The sequence below is a fragment of the Pelobates fuscus genome, chromosome 5 (genome assembly GCF_036172605.1).
Source record: "Pelobates fuscus isolate aPelFus1 chromosome 5, aPelFus1.pri, whole genome shotgun sequence".
NCBI classification, from domain to species: Eukaryota; Metazoa; Chordata; class Amphibia; order Anura; family Pelobatidae; genus Pelobates; species Pelobates fuscus.
In genome coordinates, this window is record NC_086321.1 from 223,784,922 (window position 1) to 223,804,760 (window position 19,839).

General features: G+C 40.4%; 1 protein-coding gene across 3 annotated transcripts in view; it reads right to left on the reverse strand.

Moving 5' to 3' along the window:
- The window catches only part of TJP2 (tight junction protein 2), a 124,321-nt gene that overhangs the window by 20,445 nt on the left and 84,037 nt on the right, over window positions 1-19,839 (reverse strand). For all 3 annotated transcript variants that reach the window (XM_063455061.1, XM_063455059.1, XM_063455060.1), the window contains 10 exons: window positions 17,959-18,565; window positions 16,387-16,490; window positions 15,176-15,329; window positions 13,957-14,059; window positions 11,772-11,926; window positions 10,106-10,181; window positions 7,816-7,966; window positions 6,689-6,797; window positions 3,664-3,874; window positions 843-1,030 (listed from right to left, as the gene is read on the reverse strand). In XM_063455061.1, the coding sequence (XP_063311131.1) occupies window positions 843-1,030; window positions 3,664-3,874; window positions 6,689-6,797; window positions 7,816-7,966; window positions 10,106-10,181; window positions 11,772-11,926; window positions 13,957-14,059; window positions 15,176-15,329; window positions 16,387-16,490; window positions 17,959-18,565 (1,858 nt within the window). The remainder of the gene's footprint in view (window positions 1-842; window positions 1,031-3,663; window positions 3,875-6,688; window positions 6,798-7,815; window positions 7,967-10,105; window positions 10,182-11,771; window positions 11,927-13,956; window positions 14,060-15,175; window positions 15,330-16,386; window positions 16,491-17,958; window positions 18,566-19,839) is intronic.

A 19,839-nucleotide genomic window follows, 5' to 3' on the forward strand; every position in this document is an offset into this window, starting at 1 on the left:
ATCACACGATGGGCCCACTTGGGCTGAAGACCACCGGGGAGAAACCCCCGGAGCATCGGCCACCAGCACAGAGGATCCGAAGCCGCAGACGGCGACTCTCCATCAGTATCCGCTGCAGTCCCCTACCAAGGAAGAATTCTGCCTCATACAAGAGTATCCAAGTTCGTGGTCTCAAATTGCAGGACTTCATGATGGCCCGGGGCTATAGGGAGGACCTAATTGGATTCTGCCTCTGGCTGACTTAGAACCCCATAAGCATGCTACCAAGCCGGGGCATCGGATGATCTGGGACCTGCACCCAAAGCATGACATGCTGGACTACCCCCCCGATCTCTCACATATCTGCCTGCACCCACAGATCCACTGACATAACACAGCATGGGTAGACACACAACAAGCACACACCTGGCACTGACAGATGCACCCTCGCTTGACGCACCCAACTCCACACCTGTCACGTGGAATAGCTGCAGACCGGTACCGCATAATCACACACATTGTGATTAGGAACCCATGGTCACCCAAACTTATAGCCCATACATGAAGCCTAAGCAAACATAATGCAAGCTCTAGCCTGACACGTTCAACATATTGATGTACCTGCTACTGGTTTCTGTTTATCTCTCTTCTTTATAATATCATAAAAATGTGTCAGTTTAACCCGTTATCCCAAATATATTGCATGATGCTATGCCAGAGGAATGTTTGTACTTTTCTTAAGCATGACAAAAAATACAAAATAAAATAATAATAATAAACAAACAATATGCACTTCATTGGAGAGTCAGGTGCTTGTTGATCTTAAAGCATTAACATGTGCTGGTTGTTTTAGTATTTCTCACCTTCTCTAAGCATCACTCTCTCATATGCAGGGAACTTAGTGGCAACTACTGGAGCAGTGGTCAGATCCTCCCGACTCTTCTTTGCATTCTTTTTAGCACCAGCTCTTTGGCCACGATTCTTCCAGAAATCTGCCCTATCCCCGGCTGATGTTCTCTGGGAATTCTGCACACTGGCCAGCTGCTCGGCTCTTAAAGAGACATATAATAACAAATGAGAGTTGCTCAAGAGAATAAAAGCACTGACTAAAATTTGAGTAATGTTAAAAAAAAAAAAATGCTGCAAGGGTCTTCAGTTTTCCAGCAGGTGGGAAAGTCTGGTGGGTAACACAGGTGCATCACTATGGATTAGTGGCATTTTCTTTGTCAGACATGCATAAATAAATAGGTGTTCCATAAACAGAGCTACTCTGGAAGCACAATACATTTTATCTGCAGCTGTATACACTGCACTCATAATAGGGTGTATTGGGGGTTATGTTAAACTTCGTTATTTATACCATATATGCACAAAGGTAAAAATATGACTATAGAGATTTACAAAAAACAAATATGACTATAGATCAGTATAAGGCAACCTTCGGCACTCCAGATGTTGTAGACTACATCTCCCCTGATGCTTTGCCAGCATTATGGCTGTAAGAGCATTATGGGAGATAAATTCTATAACATCTAGAATGCCTATACCCCTGCCATAGACCATAATTAGTGTTTGTGATTGCCCCATTTATTTCTACAGAACTGGAAACATTTATGTTCAAGAGATACAATGTTGACAGACAGTCAAAAAGGCCACAGGAGGATCACTGCTGTTGGTCAACAAATAGTCAAAAGTGAGGCACAAGATTAGAGTTGTTAAAAACCTTCACATTTCGCATCCCGAGCACAAACAGCGGAGGAGACCAAGAAACACAGGGGCTCCCAAACGGGCATGCAAAATACCTCTGGCGGGAGTTGGCTGACCGGGACACTTGTCACCACAGATGAGATAAGCGCCCTACACGTCCCACTGTCTATCTCTCTATATGTGACTGTCTCTGACCTATTATTACTGCATGACTTATACTCTAAGATACTCTTACACTATCATGCTCCGAGCTAGTCACAGTAGTGTCTATAATTCAGTAACCCATGTTCACAATGCGTTTTACCCGTAGTTTAACACTCACCTAATGTTTAACGGTGAATAAGCCTACAAATGTCAGGGTTACAAAGTTTAAAACAGTGGAGCGCTTATGTGGTAACCCAGTATTATATTGTGCATACAAAAAAAGTAATATTCAAGCACTTAACTGGGATTTTTTCTAGTGATATATTGGTGTCTTCTGTGCCTTTAAAATATAAAATTGCATATAGTGTAATAATGTTATTTTTATAAGCACAGGAAAAAAGGAAAAAATGGAAAAACTCACATATTCCAGAGCTAATATAACCTAGCTCTGGTATGGATTGCTTTTAGGTCCGTTTCTGGGCGACCTCCCCCTCTTTATTTCAGTACTGGCGTAGATCCAATGTTACCTCTCAAATAGAAACAGTATATAGTGAAGGTCCACCAGACCTGGATTACAATTCTTTTATAAGTGAAAATATACTCACAAATGTAGAGCCTGTAACCTGGCTCAGTAAATCAGCTTAGTGTAGTTTGGGACTACACACCCATCTGTATAGATGCCGGAGACTTAAATTCAGTAAAAAAGTATTATTTTATTTTTTCAAGATAGAAATAAAATTAAGTATAAAAAATACAATACCAAATCTATTAAAAAAGTCTATTCAAATAAAGAAACGCGTTTCACCGTTCAGTTTCGGCTTCCTCAGTCTTCTCCGAAGCCGAAACTGAACGGTGAAACGCGTTTCTTTATTTGAATATATGCAATTTTATATTTTAAAGGCACAGAAGACACCAATATATCACTAGAAAAAATCCCAGTTAAGTGCTTGAATATTACTTTTTTTGTATGCACAATATAATACTGGGTTACCACATAAGCGCTCCACTGTTTTAAACTTTGTATTCCACGGATTTGTGTGTTTGGGGAGAATTACACATTCAGTGTGATAGCAGCTCGATTTATAATAACGATTTGATACATTGTATCCACACAAAACGTTTTCACTGCACAGACTTGTGTTCACGCTATATTATTTGAAATGTCAGGGTTAGTTTATGATGCAGATTTTTGTCTCAATTGCAGCCTAGCCTTAATGTCTAACCCATAGCAACGCAGTAACTGATCACATATATTTAGCATGTTAATAACACGTTTGTTTACTTAACTAAGCATGATGGAGTCCTAACGACATAACTGTCTAGGTATGCGCACACAGTGAACTCCCTATTAATGTTGATGTTTTACCTGGCTTAAAATATGAATATTCAATTGTATACTCAGCGTAAAGTTTAAACGTGGACAATCTGGACATAACTAAAAAAGGTGCTAGGATTTATGTAACCCCCATTGTTAAAATGTTGATACTCAGTGTGAGGAATGCTATTGGGGCACCACACGCCTGCTGTTATGGTTTTTCTTTGCACTGCAAAAATAAATTTAAAAAACAAAACAAAAACCTTCACATTTAAATAAAGCATGCACAGCACACATACAATGTAAGAAGATGTAAAAAGAGTTCAAAATAATACAATCTGGCCAAATAATGAAAGACTAGAAAAAAAAAAACATCTTTAAAATGACAGTTAATTTGTTTAAAAGAAACCCACATTTACAGTCAAGTTGGTTTATCTTTAAATTAGCGTAAGGTGTCATATAGTAAACTTTAAAGTAGTTAAATTGTTTCTGATTAGCCCGACTGCAACATAAAGTACCTGCTTCTACTTGGAATAATGCCCTTTTCCAACTCATTGGCAATTCTTACAGACAGCCAGCTGCCCAGTTTCCCATCATACAGTGTATCTACTACCCGGAATATTTCGCCTCTTGTAAAGCTGAGGAATTGTGGAGCTTCTTTATCATACTCAAAATGTGTCCTTATGAAGAATGAGTCTCCCCGGCCACAGGCAAGTATGTTTTTATACACTGAAAAAAAAAAAAAAAAAACAGGCACAAATCAAAACAACTTTTTAAGAAGAATAGAGGCTTTGTAGGCAACTAGAAGATTCCAAATTGCTTTGTCAAAAGTTTTAAGCAATTCATTCACAGCTCAGGAAGGCCTGTAATTAGCTACAAACTGCATTCCAAATGTAAGGACAGAACAATATGGAGGAACTTGTGGGACCTTTTATTAAGATAGATATCAGCTGATCTTCTACTAATTAGTCATATTATATTTTTGTTCATTAAATAATTCATATGAAAATGTTAGTAACTCAATGGCCATTTCAAACAGGATAGCCAACTGCCGGTGGCTTTCCAGGGTGGCAAACAAAATAAAGTAATGCGGTCTAAAACATAAATCACATAATCTACATATTTTGCCTAAAGATGAAACTAATGAATGGTAGAAGTGCAGTAAGTACCGTATATACTCGAGTATAAGCCGACCCGAATATAAGCCGAGGCCCCTAATTTTACCCCAAAAAACTGGGAAAACTTATTGACTCGAGTATAAGACTAGGGTGGGAAATGCAGCAGCTGCTGGTAAATTTCTAAATAAAATTAGATCCTAAAAAAATTATATTAATTGAATATTTATTTACAGTGTGTGTATATAATGAATGCAGTGTGTATGAGAATGCAGTGTGTGTGTATGAGAATGCAGTGTGTGTGTATGAGAATGCAGTGTGTGTGTATGAGAAGGCAGTGTGTGTGTATGAAAAGGCAGTGTGTGTGTATGAGAAGGCAGTGTGTGTGTATGAGAAGGCAGTGTGTGTGTATGAGAAGGCAGTGTGTGTGTATGAGAATGCAGTGTGTGCGCATGAGAATGCAGTGTGTGCGCATGAGAATGCAGTGTGTGCGCATGAGAATGCAGTGTGTGCGCATGAGAATGCAGTGTGTGCGCATGAGAATGCAGTGTGTGCGCATGAGAATGCAGTGTGCGCGCATGAGAATGCAGTGTGCGCGCATGAGAATGCAGTGTGTGCGCATGAGAATGCAGTGTGCGCGCATGAGAATGCAGTGTGTGCGCATGAGAATGCAGTGTGTGCGCATGAGAATGCAGTGTGTGTATGAGTGCAGTGTGTGTGTATGAGAATGCTGTGTGTATGAGTGCAGTGTGTGTGTATGAATGCTGTGTGTATGAGTGCAGTGTGTGTGTATGAATGCTGTGTGTATAAATGCAGTGTGTGTATGTGTAATGCAGAGTGTGATGCAGAGCCTTGGTGGGGGGTGGGCATTTTTATTTTTTAATTATTATTTTAATATTTTTTTTTGTTTCATTACATTTTTTTTATTATTATTTTTTTATTTTATTATTTTTTATTTTATTATTTTTATTTTATTATTTTTTTATTATTATTAATATATATACATTTTTTTTGTCCCCCCTCCCTGCTTGCTAGCTGGCCAGGGAGGGGTCTCTCCTTCCCTGGTGGTCCAGTGGATGGGCACTGTGTAGGAGGGTGCTGTGGGGGCTGCAGAGAGATGTTACTTACCTTTCCTGCAGCTCCTGTCAGCTCTCTCCTCCTCCCCCGGTCCGTTCAGCACCTCGGTCAGCTCCCAGTGTAAATCTCGCGAGAGCCGTGGCTCTCGCGAGATTTACACTGTGAGCTGACAGAAGAGCTGAACGGACCGGCGGAGGAGGAGAGAGCTGACAGGAGCTGCAGGAAAGGTAAGTAACATCTCTCTTCAGCCCCCACAGCCCCTGTCTGTGTTATGGCAATGCAAATTGCCATAATACAGACTCTGACTCGAGTATAAGCCGAGTTGGGGTTTTTCAGCACAAAAAATGTGCTGAAAAACTCGGCTTATACTCGAGTATATACGGTACACGTGAGGGACTATTCTTCATATCGCCACACATAGTGCTCTGTTCAGCAACTAATTTATCATATATACCTCCCATCGTATTCAGTCACATTATCAAGGATGCAATTCTATTATTTACAATATTTTTTTTAAAATCACAAATAAATGATGTGAAGAATAGGGGAAGGGAGGGTGACAGAAGAAGGATATGAGCAATAGGACTGTAAGCCCCTCTCCTACAGGCCAGCTGTGCACTTTTAAAATCATGATACATAGCCCTCAGTTAAAGGATCACTATAGGGTCAGGAACACTATAGGGCCAGGGAGACCCTATAGTGAAAACCCACCATTTAGGTGGCTCCCCCCCCCCCTTATAGCCCCCTCAGAATGGGTTAAAAACTCACCTTATTTTAAATTTTTAGCTTTCCACGGGTCCATCGGCGCTGTCCTCACCCCCTTGGTGACATCAAAATTGCCAATGTTTAGCCAATCCAATGCTTTCCCATCGGCAGAGGGTTGAGACGCTGAATGGCAGGGCTGCTTACTGTGCAGCCCTGAGCCAGGAAGCCCTTCCAGTGTCCATTTAAGGAGTGGCAACTTGGTGGTGTCCCTAGGGGCAATGTAAACACTGCCTATTCTCTGAAAAGGCAGTCTTTACATGAAAATGTACATTAAGCTGTAGTTGTTCTGGTGACTATAGTGTCCCTTTAACCTTGCCCATGTTGCCTGAATTATAGGTTTAATTTGTATATTTTCAGTAGGAGAAATTTAGCTAAACTGGCAGGCCGCTAGATAAATGTGGCTCTCCTATTGGCTGTCTCTTGCCACTGTTGCTTCTTTGGAAAAAGAAAACTAAACAAAAGAAAAACACAGCAAGGAACACTGTAATAGTCGGTGTCAAAATTAAGGAAGTGACACTATACATATTAAGATACTTTATAGTAAGCCACATTTAGAAATCTATTTATATATTCACATATTTATTACCATCATATTTGCTTTGGGCCAGAATAGTTACTTCCTCTCCTTTTGGAATATCCAGTAAGTAAAGAACAGCATCTTCTCGAGCAATGCACCTGAAGTCCTGGGTGTTGACCTTTGAGAAGGCAAGACACAATCCAGTGATAAAGCAGTCACACCAAGGCACTTCTGCTTAAATAAATTATTACGGTATATCGCTGAACCTTGGGATCTTTTCACCTGAGCAGTGTCACAAAATAACCTAGTCTAGTATTACAGTAAATGCCAGCGCTTGGTTACTAGTATCCCGATCAGTTTGTTACCATAAAAGCAATGTGACTACCCGAGGTCAGCATTTTCCTATGTTGGAACTGAAAGTACACCTTAAAAGTGAACAACAAAATAATAATATTCATACGTTAAAGAAAAAAGTACTAAATAAAAATGACAAATAAAAGAAAAATAATATTGTTACTTTTTTGTGTCTTGGATTTTTCACTACATTGATTTTAACAGAATTCAGATGCTCTATTTCGAACGACATATTGAAAACCAGTGTGTCTCTTCTAGTCAATTTGAACTGACACGTAAGGGAGACAATGGACTCTAATCTATTAATCTTTATAATGTGCTGGTAAAATTATCTGCATATGTATAGGTTACAAGACACAGCGACCTGAAAATTGCATCTGCGCTCTGCAAGATGACCCATGATAATGCATCTTTATGCGCTGCCTTTGCAATTGTACCTGCAGATTTGGCAGCTCAGTACTAGATGTAGACAGCAAGGTTTTTAAAGAAACACTGTAAGCCCCATTGCCAATTGGTTGAAATTTACTCACTGTTTAAAAGAGATGCCCTGAAGCCTTGCCTCACTCCATACCAAAGTCTTAAGCAGTGATAGGCAGAGAGCGCTCAACTGAGCACCTAATTTCGGTCATATAAGAGCTATATAATGATGTGTGACTAGGTGAAAACAAAAGTGATTTAACTCCTAAATGGCAGAGAATTGTGAGACTGCATGGGCATGATCTGTACATCAAAACTGCTTCATTATGCTAAAGTACTTTTATGCTTAGAGTGTGCCTTTAAGTAGGCTGAACTAGTAAAAGTCACAAAATATCTAAATGCAAAGATTTTTCTGTACACGTTACCTTAAGAAGCTGGTCTCCCTCCTGTAGTCCCTCTTGTTCAGCAGCGCTGCCTTCCTGAACTCCAGCAACAAATATCCCCACGTCATTTCCACCAGCGAGACGCATGCCTACACTGTCTCCTTTTCGGAACTGGACCATTGTGGTATTGGGTCTACAGCAAAACAAATCCATGATTACACTTGGTCATTTACAAGTTGGACTCGTGTACTGTTGCACACAGTGCTGTGTGGATGGAGACAAGTTTTTTATTTAACATTATGATCGTGCATTCCTCAGTCATGGTTGCTTGTCCTCATTTGGATGAAACCGCTTTCCCACTGGTTGGCAGTAAAAAATACTATGTGCATATGGAGTGCCTGTTTTACAGCAAAACATGCACTACAGAAGTACAAAATGGGGACAGTGGCAATAAAAGCCATAGATTGGCATGCTAGGTATCGCTTGTTTAAAATCCACCTAAAAGATTCTATATAAAAGTAATACTGTGCAAATAGTCTTAAACAATGCAATCCGTGTAGTTTTCCAGTTATGGGAATATACATAAATGTTTTAAAATGGTCTAGCATGAACACTGTTTTATACTAACGTAAATATACAGTTAGGTCAGGAAATATTTGGACACTGACACAAGTTTTGTTATTTTGGCTGTTTACCAAAATAAATCAAAGTTACAGTTAAATAATTAACATTGGCTTAAAGTGCAAACCTTCAGCTTTACTTTAAGGGTCTTCCCATCCAAATTGGAGGAAAGGATTAGGAATTACAGCGCTTTAATATATAGCCCCCGATTTTTCAAGGGACCAAAAGTAATTGGACAATTGACTCAAAAGCAGTTTGATGGACAGGTGTGGGCTATTCCTTTATCAATTAAGCAGGTAAAAGATCTGTAGTGGATTCCCAGCTGTGGAATTCACATTTAAAAAAACAGTTGCTGTGAACCCACAACATGCAGTCAAAAATCTCTAAATGCAAGTAAAAATAGGCCATCCTTAGGATGCAAACAAAATACATCAGAGAGATTGCAAAAAAATATCAGGAGTGGCCAAATCAACAGTTTGGTACATTCTGAAATAAAAAAATAAAAAAATGCACTGGTGAGCTTTGCAAGAGAAAAAGGCCAGGATGTCCACAGAAAACAACAGTGGTGGATGATCGTAGGATCCTTTCCATGGTAAAGAAAAACCCCTTCACAACATCCAGCCAAGTGCAGAACATTCTCCAGGAGGAAGACATATCATTATCCAGATCTACCATAAAGAGAAGACTTCACAAAAGCAAATACAGAGGGTTCACCACACAGAGCAAACCATTCATAAGCCTCAAGTCTACAAAGGCCAGATTAGACTTTGCCAAAAAAAAAAAAAAAAAAACATCTACAAAGGCCAGCTCAGTTCTGGAACTGAATTCTTTGAACAGATAAAAAACAAAGATTAACCTGTACCAGAATGATGGGTAGAAAAAGTATGGAGAAGGTATGGAACAGCTCATGGTCCGAAGCATACCACATCATCTGTAAAACACAGTGGAAGCAGTGTGATGGCATGGGCATGCATGGCTCCCAATGGCACTGGGTCACTAGGGTTTATCTACGACATGACAGAAGTAGCCGGATGAATTCTGAAGTGTATAGGTATATACTGTCTGCTCAGATTCAGCTAAATTCAGCAAAGTTGATTGGACAGCACTTAACTGTACAGATGGACAATGACCCAAAACATATTGCAAAAGCAACCCAAGAGTTAAAGGCAAAGAAGTGGAATATTCTGCATTGGCTGAGTCAATCACTTGATCTCAACTTGATCGCGCATACGTTTCACATGCTGAAGACAGAACATAAGGCAGAAAGACTCATGAACAAACAACAATAGAAGGCAGCTGCAGTAAAGGCCTTGCAAAGCATCACAAAGGAAGAAACTCAGCGTTTGGTGACGTACATGCATTCCAGACTTCAAGCAGTCACTGTCTGCAAAAGATTCTTTAAACAAACATTTTATTTATGATTGTGGTAATTTGTCCAATTACATTAGAGACCCTGAAATAAGGGGAGTGTGTATAAAAATGGTTGCAATTTCTGAAAGTCTGCTGTACAATTGCATCTTGGGTTTTTTTCATTTCAAATCCATTGTGGTGGCCTACAGAGCCAAAATTATGAAAATTGTGCCAGTGTCCAGCTGGTCAGGTTGTCTAGTGTAAAGGAGAGTAGAGCTGTACAACCGTGTGTTTAAGTTACAGCTCTTTTTTATTTATTTTTTAACACAAGGATTTCAATAAAAACTTTTTACAAACTTACCCATAAATCTCCTCATCCTCTGGACTTGGGCGCAGAAATATCTTGGAAGCAGTAACAGGTGGTTGGACTGCAAGGACTTTAAAATAAAACACATAAGTACAAATACAATATATCCTGAGAAATGGCTGTTTTTTTCAGGACATCATCTGGTCCCATTTTTAAGTAATAATGATGCATTAGAAATTAACACTGTAATCAGTGAAGATAAGAAGCTTAATATATACAAAATTTAAATATACCCGCCCCCAGCTAAAAATACAACTACTTCAAATATTTCTGTCAATACCAAAGATACTCACAGAGTGGAGCACTGTAGAGATTTAGACTAGAAACCAAAACAAAACAAATCGATGTGCATTGCAATGTATAAATTGTTTGAACAGTTACTGATATCCAGGCACCATATTGCTGCCCAAATAAGACTATTATTAAATGAGTGCAGGCTTCCCACTGCCACTAGGTGTGATGTCTACAGGACAGGACTACCTTATGATGTTTAACCCTCAGAGAACTTCAGTGTTCAAACACTCTATAGCAGGTTTGGGCAACCTTTTATCAGTAGTGTGTCAAAACAAAATCTTGAAGTCCCTTTGGCGTTTTGGTCCTATTTTTATTTTAAATTGACTTGTGTGTTCAGTTTGTGAGAGAGAATGAGGGACAGGGAGTGTGACAGTGCGAGTGGAGGTAAGTGTGGTGACATGGTAGGAGGGACGAGTGTGACAGGATTAAGGGGGCTAATGTGTGTTTGTGAGGGAGAGGGGGCGATGCGGAGAGGGGGGGTGATGGGGGGAGAGGGGGGGTGAAGGGAGAGAAGGGGGTGATGGGGAGGGAGAGAAGGAGGGAGGGGTGATGGGGAGAAGGAGGGAGGGGTGATGGGGAGAAGGAGAGGGGGGTGATGGGGAGAAGGAGAGGGGGGGTGATGGGGAGAAGGAGAGGGGGGGTGATGGGGAGAAGGAGAGGGGGGTGATGGGGAGAAGGAGAGGGGGGGTGATGGGGAGAAGGAGAGGGGGGTGATGGGGAGAAGGAGAGGGGGGTGATGGGGAGAAGGAGAGGGGGGTGATGGGGAGAAGGAGAGGGGGGTGATGGGGAGAAGGAGAGGAGGGGGGGTGATGGGGAGAAGGAGAGGAGGGGGGGTGATGGGGAGAAGGAGAGGAGGGGGGGTGATGGGGAGAGGGGGGTGATGGGAAGAGGGGGTAGTGGAGTGAGGAAGGATACTTTTTTTATTCCCTGGTGGTCCAGTGTGGGCTGCCTGATGGTCCCCCTAGTGGTCCGGTGGCCATTACATCAGGTCTGCAGCTCTGCAGAGCGGCAGACCATGTATTTTGCGATACCCGTCAGAGCGTTGCCGTGGATTAATACGACAGCGCTCTGATTGGCCAGTTCTCACGAGACACATGGTCTGCAGCTCTGCGGAACTTCAGACCGGTGTCTGTGATGGCTGGCCGGGCAGACAGGAGGGGCCTCGCACCCGGCGGCATACTGAACAAGCCGCCGGGCCCCTCCTGGTGTCGGGTCCTCGGTCATAAGAGAACGGCCCCTGAGCACATACAATTATTCATTAACATATAACATCTACTTTTGCTATTTACCAAGTCCAAAGTGACTTGCATGTAGGAGTTTGAAAAGAGCTGATATGTGGTGTATATTGTAAATGTGAAGGAACTACCTGGGGCATCCTCTAGAACAGACTTGTCCTTGCTGGGTTCTGTCACTGCAACACGTCCAGAAACTACTGGAGAAGGTTCTGCTGAATTCATTGCTTTGAATGGAGTGGGGATTGCACCAAATTTAGCAAGTCTGTGGGGCGGATCTTCTTTAGTGCTAAAACAAAACAAAGTAAAAAATAATAGAGAGAACATTCACTGAATAGCAAGGCATTACATTAAAGGAACACTATAGTGTCAAGAATACAAACATGTATTACTGACACTATAGATGTAAAAACCCGTTTTGGGACCCCATCCCCCTTGGCTTCTGTTAAAAAAGGCGATTTATTCACCTTATTTAAATCGCTGAGTGGGTCTTGCTGTGGCTGGCCCCACCCCTGCTCCACCTCCTTAGCTGAGATCAAACTTGATGATCTCTCCCAATCCAATACTTTCCGGTAGGTAAACACTGAGAGGCTATTGCACATGCGCGACAAAATGCAGCGCTGTGCCATTTAGCATCCACTCAGAGATGCATTGAATCAATACATCTCTATGAGAAATTCAGCGTCTCCATGCAGAGGGTGGAAACGCTGAATATCAGCGCTGCACACTGAGCCGCACTGGACAAGGAAACACATGTAGTGGCCGTCTGAGTGACAGCCACTAGAGGTGTTCCTAGACAGTAATGTATATATTGCCTTTTCTCTGAAAAGGCGGTGTTTACATTTAAAAGCCTGCAGTGACTGACTATAGTAAGCAGAACAACTTCATTAAGCTGTAGTAGTTCTGGTGACTATTCCCTGTCCCTTTAAAGATTGGATGTCAAGTACTATATATTAATCCACACCCAGCAACGCCTAGTTCGAGAAAAATAATTTCCTAGGCTTTTCCTGAATAGACAAAAGAATATGCTGCAGTCAAAACAAACAATTTGTTAATGTTCTTGGTTGATAATTATTCAATGTTTATTATATGCCCTGTGGAGGCATAACTTCTTTTAAGGTGAGTGATGACACATATCACTGCAGAAGATGTTGAAGACTAAAAAGGTGCTGATGTGATATGAGCATCTATTATCAGGGTTTAAAATTTCCAGTCGTCCCTAGCCGTTGGGGAGTGAAAATTTAGTACTGTTGAGTAGAAATCCCCCCCTGGTGAGTAATCCGTGGGCTTGCAATAGCTAATAGCATAGGACTTTAAATTGTAAGCCCTAGGTTTATTTTGTTTCCGCACTTACATAAAAATAGGTACACTGCATCTGCTGCACCAAAATAGTTATGTGGTCTTACAAATAGTGGCTGTGGCTCTTACAATAATTTATTCAGAATGGGGAAGATGTAGACATAAAAATGTGATCGTTTCAGCTTCTCTGCATTTGTATGGTGTGTATTATTATATCTGTATGAACCTTGTACATAAACAAGAAAGGCAACTATATATTTTTTTTTAAATAGTATGAGGTTGCAATGATTTTGTAAACAGCACAGATAACAATAGGGACTGAAGGGCATATTTACAGGATGATCCAAAAATGCTGACTGTTGGGACTTTTAGGCATCTGTGATAAAATGCTTAAACAATGAAGGCATCTATTAATGTAAAGCCCACGTTGGTATCTTCACAGATACCATAAAAAGATTAATTGCACATTATGAGCAAAAATGTACGTATACATCCTCACAAAGACACACGGTATTTCACAAACTGGTAGTGTCATTATGATCAGGGAGCTTTTAAATAATTTATGCGGAATGTGGTAAGGACTGTGTCTTTTGCATGCAATCTTATACAGAAAATTTTAAAAAGGTTAATTTAAATCAATGCTCTAAGCACCAATATGTAGTGGGTTTGGTGCATTGATTTGGACCCTATTATCTGGCAATGTTTCATAGAAAAAAACATGTTTACATTCAGGCAAAGCACACACCTCTAATAGCCACTAGAGCAACATCCTCCTTAAGACCTTCAAATATGAAAGTTTTTATTTTTGTTATCATATAGAGCATGGTGACACCAAATGCAGTTAATGCTTGATCAGCACTGAATTGGTGGATTGAGGCATATGCTCATTTTACAGAGGGAGGCCAGCCATATAGGTCAAGATTTTTAATGTTAAAGCATTTCCTTTAAGAAGTTATTATGAGGCGTCAAGGCGCTTTTGATGAGAGACGGCCACTTACAAAGAATTACAGGAGCACTTACACTTTCTCTTGTAACTTTTCATTAGATGAATGGGAGTCTGAATGTTGCAATTTCCTTTCTCCTACAGGTGAGGATGAACGATTGGATTCAATCTCCGAAATGTCTGCGTATAGAAAAAAAATTATTTACCATTACGGCCTGCAAAGATTAACAGAATTTATAGAGGTATTCCTATTGAATAAAGCAAAACAATGTGCATGTCTTTTACAGAACAGGTTTGGAAATGTCCTGGATGCAAATTAATATGCATTTCCTTTTCTGTGACCAAATAAACAAACTGATCAATCCCTGCCTACTTGCTTATAGACTATCGCAGGCCACCACCCCAAGCACAAAAGGGTGTAAATTCTGGGTTGGACAGAACCTTGCATTATTCCTTACTGTGCCAATAAAGAACAAAAAATATCTCTTGATCAGCAGAAGTTGTGAAGCTGCAGCCACAACTTGTGTATTTGTGTGATCTATGGGGGCAATTGTCCCTGCTCCAACCCCTAAAGGCCCTCCCCTGGTCTTCTATTAATTTACCAAAGGCAAAATAATTATAGTTGCTAAAATAACATGTCTTATCAGTTATCAGAAGTAGCCTTTTCTCTACATGAAATATGATCAGCAGTAAATTTACTTGCTAGACAATACATAGCAGAAAATAGATTGAGGCTTTAGAATTTCCAAGATCCTCAGTCAGGATTTGCTTGACCATAAAAACGTTCACAGGATCACAGAAATTGTAGCGCATCTGAAAATTGAACGATTGCACACCATCTAGTTTTACCTTACTCCTGCGTAACATTGCCTATTTCACAAACAATCACAGATTAAAATGCGCTACAACTTTAAAAGATTGAAAGAGGGTACCCCCAAACACATTACAGAATTTTCAACTGACCCTTTATTCCAAATCAAATAAAAGTAGTTATGTTTCTACAATCTCAGGAGGTCAATTCAAAATCCAGCAGGGTTTCTGGGGCACTCTCATTGGAATATTGAGACTGGGATATACAACTACCCCACAGTGCCTGGGTAAGAGTAGAACTTAAATTGACATATCTTAAATGCGGCATGAGCAACATTAAGCATTCAGCTCATATATTTTATCCTCTACTGGGCATTGTGATATTGTATGTACACTTGGGCATTGTGATATTGTATGCTACAGACTGCTCAGCCAGTTTGCCATGAATATTGCAGAAAGTCTAATAGCTAGCTAAGCAAAACTTGCCTCCAATGTCAGAATCACTATCATGTAGTGAAGGGATGTTCAGGAGAGTTTGTCTGGCATCTCTCTGCACCACCAGTTGTAGTTTCCCTCTGGATTTCTCAATTAGCTTCCGGGCATCCGACAGAGACATATTTTCTGTAACCGTTCCATTGATCTGCAGGGAAAGGAGAAGCCGCAAGGTGAAACACCAAAAAACTAAACACAAGACGCTGCAAGGTCACACATTTCTTCATTGTGGCAAGAAATGGGAACTTTACAACAACATTTTCTGTAAGTTGTGTTTTTGTTTTGTTTTTTTTACACTTGAAATCAGTTGGCAGAAATTTAGAAAAATTATTAAGTTAAAAAGATATTAGCAATCCAGCATGCTACTCAACTTTAATACTTAAGCAGTCTTATTATTATTAATGTTATGTCTATTTAATCTGATCTACACAAGTTTCGTCATTACTTCACGCTCAACAGAAGCCAATTTGTGAATAATCTTAATAAACTGCATACTAACTAAAAAATTGTGCAAGCACTAAAATACTCCTGATTGTTATAAATGTTTGGGAAAAGCATGTGGATTGCCATTGGGGTACCCCATGCGTGTTGTTCTCTCATATGCACTACAAAAATAAAGAATTTAAAAAACAATAAAAATAAAATAAAAAAAGAAGATCTTAGCAAATTACTTTGTGGTGTATGGGGGAAAAAAATCTACATATTTTGGCATACTCACAAGTCTAAAATATGTATACTAAATAAATGTAGAAATAAAAACACAAAGTCAGCACTGTCCAGCTGGAAGCAATACACTCCACCCTTGGCAATGGTTTGACCCACATTTAGCGTTTCAATGCACTTTCCTACTCACGGGCCTATCAGTGTGGACAGAAGGAATATGACCGTAGAATTCCTAGCATTTCTCCAAATATATTCTAAGCACAAAGACTGCGGGCTGTGCACAGGTAGGCAGTGTACATGTCATGGCAATGTTCAAGCACAAAGGATTGGCTATATCATATGGAACTCCCTTAAATACTAATCATATTTTTACTCTAACTAGGCCTAAACTTAAGTGGAATAAAAACTAAACTGGTTCATGGTCAAATTTTTTTTAATATAGACTATAAACTGCCATATGACCCTCAGAACAATTATTTTTGCAATTACAATAAATAATAATAAAATAGAATAAAAAAATGTTTCTAGAAAACGTGACTCACCTTAAGAACGATATCTCCCTCATTCAAGTAGCCATCTCTCATTGCGAGTCCTGTGTCTGTCATTTCTTTTATGAAGATCTGACTGCCAAGCCGCAAACCATACTCTGTCATCAAAACAGAATGCTTTTTATAGAAAAATATATCAGGAAAGGCCTATTTACACCAGAGGAGTGAAGGGACAGGTTAAAAATGCCCTTTATATACGGTCAACTGTTGACAGTTGAACAATAGAGTATTTCCTGCAAATACGTACCAAAATATACACTTACAAGTTTCAACATTAAAAGGAAAAATACCATCATAGAGACACAAAAGACAACCTTTTACATTTCTGAAAAGAAAAAGAAAAAAAAAAAAAAAAGAGAAAAAGGGATCTTTTTCCCTCAGCTACCAGGCTGGTTTTCTTTTTCTTTTGCACTTTCTATGAAAAGGAAAGTTATCACAATACATAGAATGCAAAGAACAAAAGATACAGAAAACCTCTGATTTATAGTCGGTTGGGGGGACAACATCAGACAGTACCAATCCAAGATTTTGGTAAAGTCTCTACAATGTGCATCATTTATAGCTGTAATGTGTGCCTTCACACAAATACAGCTGGCAGATGTCATGTAAGCAGAGATGAATACAGACCTTAGCATCCAGTGGCAGCAAACTCTCTATTCAGAAGGATCAGGAACACAAATATGTATTCCTGACCCTATAGTGTTAACGGCCACAATCTAGCCCCCCTGGGCCCCTCATGCCTCCATAAATATAGCAAGATCTTACTGTTTTCAAGCCTGAAGCTGTGATTCTGCATGCTCTTAGACTCAGAAAAATAAGCAGTCTGTTGACATCATCAGAAGTGGCGGCCTGATCCAATCACAATGCTTCCCCATAGAATTGGCTGAGACTGACAAGGAGGCAAATCAGGGGCAGAGCCAGCATGATTCAAACTCAGCCCTGGCCAATCAGCATCTCCTCATAGAGATTAATTGAATCAATGAATTTCTATGAGGAAAGTTCCGTTTCTGCATGCAGAGGGTGGAGATACTGAATGTTTGGATACATTTTAGGCAGCCATGACCCAGGAAGGATCTCTAACAGCCATCCGAGGAGTGGCCAGTGAAGTTATCACTAGGCTGTAAAAAGCCTTAAGGTAATGATCGTACAGACCACAACAAATTCAATAAGCTGTAGTTGTTCTGGTGACTATAGTGTCCCTTTAAGATGTCTTTTACTCAAACTGTAATGGAGTGAATTTTATAACGCAATTAATTCACATAATTGCTGCAGCTCTATATTTCTGTATCTATGTATGTACTAGTGCCAAATGTCCGTGTAGCTTCATCAGAACAAGCAAGATGGGCAATGCTAAACAGAACGCATAGTTGTCAATGCACTAAAGACTGTACTGTTTTAACTGCATTCTTCTCTGCAATAGTACTTACTATGTACTAAATTACCTTTTTAGTTTTCTCATCGGAAGCTCACCAAGACCACTTATGCCCTGCTACAATAATTTGACCAGCATGCATTTAAGGCCTCTGAAACATATATAGCGGTGAACATGTATTGGCACATTTTTACCTTCACTGGCTTTGTTTTTACAGAGCAACACACTGATAGGCTTCTCCTGTCCATTGCGTGGTGGCGCGGAATACGATCGGGGAGGTTCAGGGCTGTAAGACTCAAGCCGATCATGACTCCGGCTGAGCTGCTTTTCTTTCTCATTTCGGAGGTCAGATGGAGGTCTCCTGCTATTGCCACGATCAGGGCTGTAGTCTCCACTGTAGCTGCGCTCAAATGACTCTTCCCTGTCCACACTCCTACCACGATCCCTCCTATATTTACGTTCTTCACTATGGTCATGGTCAAGGCTCCTTCCTAGGCTACTTTCCCTTCTGTGTTCTCGCTCATCATCCAGGTCCCTCTCCCTGCTTCTTCCACGACCCCTGTCCGCTTCTCGGTCATAGGGGCGTCCTCTGTCTTGGTCTTTGCCATATCCTCTGTCTGGGCTTGAATCTCTACTGCGGCGGCCATTACCACTATGCCAGCTTTCACTGTAACCACTATTTGTGCTTCTGTGGTCAAAGTGTACATCATCCTCCAACGTATCAAATACTCTATGGTCAGGTTCAGGAGAAGGGGAATGTCTCATTGCAGTAACCTGAACCTTACGAGGTCGCTTTACAATCTGTTTGAGAAGAAGAGAAGAATTTTAAATCCCAAGAGGAATCAGTCAAATCCAAACACCACTGCCTATGGATTGACCTATGAATTATTATGTTTCTTTATATAGATAGGTCTTCACATGAACACTCCAGAAAACACATTTGACAGCATGCACAATATAAAAATATATATAGTGGAATGTGTATAACCCACCCATTCCCCCCTCCCCCCCCCCCCCAAAAAAAAAAAAAACAACACTTCTCCTCAATATGAAATGTCCTTCAACTAGATCTCAAATTTGGATCTGAAAAATCGGTTATCCATATTATTCACAAAATTATATCATGAAGAAATGTGTTCTCTTTCCCATGGGAGCATGGTCTGAAAAATATATTAATAATGTAACTTATCCTAATCCTTAGTACAGTTTTTTGGGGCTTTAAAAAAAATAAAATATATATATATATATATATTTTTTTATTGTGCATGGGGTAACAAAACCTCTTACAATGCCACAACAGAATTTGTAAGCACATTACTATAACAGAAAGTCACAGATAGTCTTTATTGTATTGTCTCATGATCGCACGTCGCCGGAAGGTGAGTTTACCATGGGGGACTATCTGCTTCTGCCTTCGGTTCCTCCACTTCACTGCTGGGCTTGCCCGCATGGTAGACCGTGGAGACCCAGCTTGATCCCGGGTACCTGGACCTCCATGCGAGGTCATCGCTGCTCGGGCGCCCAGAATTGAGCACATATGTTGTAAAATTTCTGCAGGAGCAGGGCCACTCGTTCATCCAAGTGCAGTTGTGCAGGCTTTGTGGCGTTCAGCATGGTGTGGGCCATTTTGGTGAGTAGGCCTACAGCTGCAGGTATCTGCTGAGTAGGGATGGATATGGTTGACCGTCCAGTTAGTATGGCATGGTGGCCCGATATAATCCTCACCGGTCCGAAGGGGAAGGAGTGGGGGGGGGGGGGGGAGAGCAGGCCCACAGTTTACAGTTTTTATGTTGAATATATTTAGAACAGGTTAGAAGGCATACTGTGCCCAATCATGCACCACATATTTATACAAAATACACAGGAATGTATAAATGAAACACACCAAAGCTGTCCAGCTCAACGCAGTGACCAAATATATAACTTAATGACTTGTACTGGTACTAATAGGTAAATAACCAGAATAATATTTTTATGCTTATAGGAAATGCAGTGTAGACAATATTTCCCTTTATTTACTTCTGCAGTGCTTATGCAAGTTTAGATAATTATATCATACACATATAGAGTAATAT